Here is a 5497-nt window from a genome sequence, read left to right as displayed (position 1 = left end):
GACAATCAAAGAGTATTATAATATATAGGGTTGACAATTGACACCAATTGACACACGAAGAAAAAAAGAAACTCGATAATAGCTGACACTTGACAGTGACATTTAGACTTTTTTTTTATTAAACTGGTTGCATAGCTTTGGATTCTAATCCTTTTGAGCTTAATATTTTTTTATATAATATATAAAGTGCAGACAATATACGCATGGCCGCCAATCGCCATTTTAGTGACGTCAGCAGTAAACTGAAGTCAAGTTTCGAACTGGGATTTGACGCTGTGTTTGTATCTTCCTGCTTGTAGCAAACAACAAGCATTAGCAAGCATAGCAAGCGTTTGGAGGGACGGTTGTTTGCGAAGTATTTGCGTATAATTTTAAGCTTGCCAGCGTTTGCCCACTCACTATTGATTACAACGCAACAAGAATCGCACAAGCATACGCAACAATCACTTTACTCAATGATACGCAAATACCACAGAGTACATTGAATAAAGGGAATACCCGTGGGACCACACGCATGCCAGTGCTTGTTGTTTGCTGTTTGTCACAAGTGTCTGGGGTGGAACCAATGGTAATCATTCATCCAAGATGGGGGTAGTCTCTAGTAATATAGTAGATAATTTATGAGGGTAGTGTTTATGGACTACGGCATATTTATGGGCATAGATTATCTACTATATTACTAGTTTATGGGTTTAATGAATATGGTTTATCCACATTTTCTTTAGTTCTTTGTAGCAAGTCGTAGACCGATTGAAAAAGTTAGAATCAAAGAATTTCTAAGTACTTCGTAGTATTAGATTAAAGTACTGTGTAACCGCGTGTGAGATAGCGATAGCACGACGTAACGATGAATAACACGAAAATTACCATTGTTTAGTAGTCAATATTTCTATAAACCGCTCAACAATATTCGTAAATAACTAATGAGAAATACAATGATGCCACGAATTCTCAAAGTTCGTTTTGCAACTAAAGTTGTATTTTAGCGTTTAAACTACCGTGAGTGATTTCCATTATAAATACTATCTGTCCCGGCTTACTCACGTGTGTAGTCGACGTTAGCCCGACTAGTTTCGAACCCATCCGGGGTCCTTTTTCAAGGGAGTCCGTCCGCGCACGCGCCGCGGTTTTGACTGCGGGACGCACGTGCCGCTGCCCGTAGAGCCCGTTGTGAGGGTGGCTGGGGTGGGGGGGGAGACAGCTGCCGATCGTCTCCCGACAGTTCCTGCTGTTCTTCATCACTGGAACCGTCACCGAAATCCAGGCACGCGGAGCTAATGGTGTCCCGTCCCACGACTGATGCCCTTGTCTTAGCGTCAAAAAGCGGTTTCCACGCTGAGGGTAGCATCCATCCATTGTCACGATTGAAATTCGGGTGGCGACTAATTTCGATCGCTTCCCGTATCTTCCGCGGTACTAGAAACTTTTCCCGGGACAATACGGAAACCTTGTCGAATCGTATGTAGTGCGTCGTACCCGAATTTTGGATATGTTCTGCTATTGCTGACCCATTGGTGTCTACATTTTTGACGCTGCGTATGTGTTCCATCACTCTCGTCTGGATGTTCCGACTGGTCTAGCCTATATAGTTATGGCCACATTCACAGGGAATCATATACACACCGGGTACGTTAAGCGGATCCCTGTCTTTCGGTGAGCGCAACATACTCCGTATTTGTCCAGGGGGCCGGAATCTGGTCTTTATGTCAAACTTACGACGCAGGTGATGGCCTATCTTGTCCGTTATACCCTTGACATAGGTTAAGTAGGCTGGTGATCGTTCTGCGCTCACCGGTTTTCGCCTTGAAGTGTTGTGTGCCAATCGATAACTTTGACGCCAATTGTAACCGTTATATTCCAGGGCTTGTCTGACTTGGTTTAGTTCATCCTTCACGTAGGGTGGGTCACATAAGTTTAGAGCTCTGTTTATGAGGCTCCTCGGCACTGACGCTAGATGCGATGGGTGGTGATGAGAGCTAGCGTGTAGGTATTTATTAGTGTGTGTGGGTTTCCGGTAAACTGTCGTGCGGAACCCGCCTCCTGGTGTCCGTATAACCATGAAATCCAAAAATGGCAACCTACCTTCTTTTTCTTCCTCTATCGTGAAATGCACCTTCCTATGTAACCCATTCAGGTTCTGGAATCTAAGACAAGGGCATCAGTCGTGGGACGGGACACCATTAGCTCCACGTGCCTTGATTTCGGTGACGGTTCCAGTGATGAAGAACAGCAGGAACTGTCGGGAGACGATCGGCAGCTGTCTCCCCCCCCACCCCAGCCACCCTCACAACGGGCTCTACGGGCAGCGGCACGTGCGTCCCGCAGTCAAAACCGCGGCGCGTACGCGGACGGACTCCCTTGAAAAAGGACCCCGGATGGGTTCGAAACTAGTCGGGCTAACGTCGACTACACACGTGAGTAAGCCGGGACAGATAGTATTTATAAAGTTGTATTCTTTGAAAAAATCGGTTACAAATAGGTAAAAAATAGGTAAGCTGCGTCTCTGTTTATCACATTAGTAACTTTATCTGTGCTCTCTTTTTAGTGTGAATGAGAAAGCAAACGTTCCTTTGTCTAGATTTTTTACTCCGTCTACGTAGCAAGTATAGTGTAAGTATACTATCTATGGTTCATTGTTCTTTAGCTGTGGTCGTGGTTTGTATTGTATTCTGTCACTGTCAAATTTTTCCGGTGGCGCGGTTTATCTTGTATGTTGATTTTGATAAATAATTGCATTGATTTAACTAAAATACAGTAGCTATCATTTAAAAAAAGCGTTATGGTGCAAAACGATAACGACTCCTGGTCACCAGACGACACAATTAGAGTTTTAATAGCCTCTGACATACATCTGGGCCACCTCGAAAATGACGATGTGCGTGGTGAGGACAGCTTCATAGCCTTCGAAGAAGTTCTTTCTCTGGCCGTTCAATACGATGTCGACTTGGTCCTCCTGGGTGGGGACCTCTTCGACCACGCGAAGCCTTCTCCGAGTTGTATGTTCAAGTGCACACAGATCATACGAAAATACTGCTTCGGAGACAAGCCGATCAACATAGAGGTACTCTCGGATCAGTTCGAAAACTTTTCTCGAGCTGTGAACTACGAAGACCCGAATCTGAACGTGTCGTATCCCATACTGTCGATCCACGGCAACCACGACGACCCGGTTGGCCAGGACGGCGTCAGCTCGCTCGACATCCTGTCCATCACCGGGCTCGTCAACTACTTCGGGCGCTGGACGGACTACACGCATGTGCGCATCTCGCCCGTGCTCATCCGCAAGGGCGACACCAAGCTGTCGCTGTACGGGCTCAGCCACATCAAGGACCAGCGGCTCGCGCGGCTGTTCCTCGAGAAGAAGGTGGAGATGGATCTCGTGGAGGACGGGAACGACTGGTTCAATGTTCTAGCGCTGCACCAGAACAGAGCAGACAGGGGCCATAATAATTTCATCCCAGAAAATGTGCTGCCTACATTTCTAGACCTCGTCGTATGGGGCCACGAACATGACAGTCAAGTCTTCGCCACCAAAGATATCAAGAGAGAAAGTGGATGCTTTTCTGTAATCCAACCCGGAAGCACTGTGGCCACGTCTCTGGCGGCGGGCGAGGCGCTGCCCAAGCACTGCGCCCTGCTGCAGCTGCACAGGAAGGAGTACATCGTGACGCCGCTGCCGCTCAAGACCGTGCGCCCCTTCATATTCAAAACTGTGGTGCTGTCCGAAGAGAACTTGGACGAGGAAGACGTCAACGAAAAGGAGAAGGTGCAAAATTTCCTGAAGGAAAAGGTCAACCAAGCTATCGCCGAGGCGGAATCTCTTCGGAGTGGGGATCCCAAGCAGCCCCTGCTACCCCTCATCAGACTCAGCGTGTTTTTCGAACACGAAGGCCAAGACTTCAATCGAGTTCGATTCTGTCAAAACTTCAACGGGCTGGTCGCCAACCCTAAAGATATACTGATCATGAAGAGAGAGAAGAAAGTGCGAGAGCGCAAGGAGCGCGCGGAGGAGGAGGAGGACGTGGACATGAGCGCGGCCGCCGTGGAGGCCACGGACGTGGAGGCGCTGCTGCGCGCCTACTACGCGGCGCTGCCGGCCGAGCGCCGCCTCGCCGTGCTGTCCGTGCGCGCCGTCACCGACGCCGTGCGCGACTTCACGCTGAAGCGCGACGACGACGTGTTCCGCCGCACGCTGGACGCGCACCGCCAGCACGCCGTGGAGCACCTGCTCAAGTCCGGCGCCGACACGCCCGCCGAGGTGGACGAGCAGCTGCGGCTCAGCAAGGCGGCGCTGGACGCCGTCGACGAGGAGGGCCTACGCGCGCTCATCACGCAGGCGAGCGCGGCGGCCGCGGCCGGCAAGAAGGCGGCCGCCGCCAAGCAGGACTCCATCGTGGTCTCCAGCGACGAGGAGCCGCCGCCGCCGACGCGCGGGCGCGGGCGGGGCGCGCGCGGCAACCGGGCGCGGCGCGGGCGCGGGCCGGCGCGCGCCGCCAAGCCGTCGCCGCCGCCGTCGCCGCCGCCCGAGCGCCGCAGCACGCCGCGCCGCTCGGCCGCGCAGAAGACCACCTCGTGGCTGCAGACGCTCAACTCGGAGCGCGCCACGCGCCGCCGCCGCGACTCCTCCGACATTGAAATTTCTGACGATTAAATTGAAAATGTTCCCTTCATTCCATTTCCTATAATAATATGCGTACGTAATTCACACGTCGTCGGAACTCGGAACAGGCGGGTGATCTGTTTGGGTACCTACTACCTACGTAATTATAAGTTTAACGTAATTTACGAATACATTATTCGTACCTACTATAAGAAATAAGAGTATATTTTTTAGTATTATTTCATATGTAGCAGTATCTCAAATCTGATACCTTTAGTTAAATCATTTAAAATTCTATGTATAGATGATTCTTATTGCATAAGAAAACAAAGAGACTGGCTGATTCTGAATCTTGTAATATAAAATGGCAGGTCTGAATGTAATGTTGCTGACCCTTCCTTGGTGCCGACTGCTGGTGCACAACAAATAGCATACATTTAGATCTGTCAACTCAGTTAACAAATTGTGTAGTCGGGCTACATAGTCATTTTTGTATAATTAATACACAATTTTCAATAAGAACAAGATTATTTAATTAATTCCATTTAGCATATGAAGTCAGATGACATGAAGCGGGGCCCGCCCCGTATATGAAGTCAGATGACATGAAGCGGGGCCCGCCCCGTATATGAAGTCAGATGACATGAAGCGGGGCCCGCCCCGTATATGAAGTCAGATGACATGAAGCGGGGCCCGCCCCGTATATGAAGTCAGATGACATGAAGCGGGGCCCGCCCCGTATATGAAGTCAGATGACATGAAGCGGGGCCCGCCCCGTATATGAAGTCAGATGACATGAAGCGGGGCCCGCCCCGTATATGAAGTCAGATGACATGAAGTGGAGCCCGCCCCGTGCTTTGCAACTTTCATGTAATTATTAGGTCCCTGCCTTCCTGC

The 5497-nt window shown here is 49.9% G+C and overlaps 1 protein-coding gene across 1 annotated transcript; it reads left to right on the top strand.

Moving 5' to 3' along the window:
- The first annotated feature begins 2661 nt into the window (after positions 1 to 2661).
- On the top strand, positions 2662 to 5139 carry mre11 (double strand break repair nuclease mre11). Its single transcript, XM_034969507.2, has one exon. It carries the CDS (start codon positions 2780 to 2782, stop codon positions 4649 to 4651), a length of 1872 nt encoding a protein of 623 aa, XP_034825398.1. The 5' UTR covers positions 2662 to 2779; the 3' UTR covers positions 4652 to 5139.
- Positions 5140 to 5497: the final 358 nt, after the last annotated feature.

This window comes from Maniola hyperantus, chromosome 6 (assembly GCF_902806685.2).
Source record: "Maniola hyperantus chromosome 6, iAphHyp1.2, whole genome shotgun sequence".
Taxonomy (NCBI): Eukaryota; Metazoa; Arthropoda; class Insecta; order Lepidoptera; family Nymphalidae; genus Maniola; species Maniola hyperantus.
Note: the sequence above shows the minus strand (reverse complement) of the source record. Positions and strands in the feature narration are given on the sequence as shown.

Coding starts and splice junctions, on each gene's coding strand:
- mre11 (XM_034969507.2), top strand. CDS start 2,780: ATGGTGCAAAACGATAACGACTCCTGGTCACCAGACGACACAATTAGA.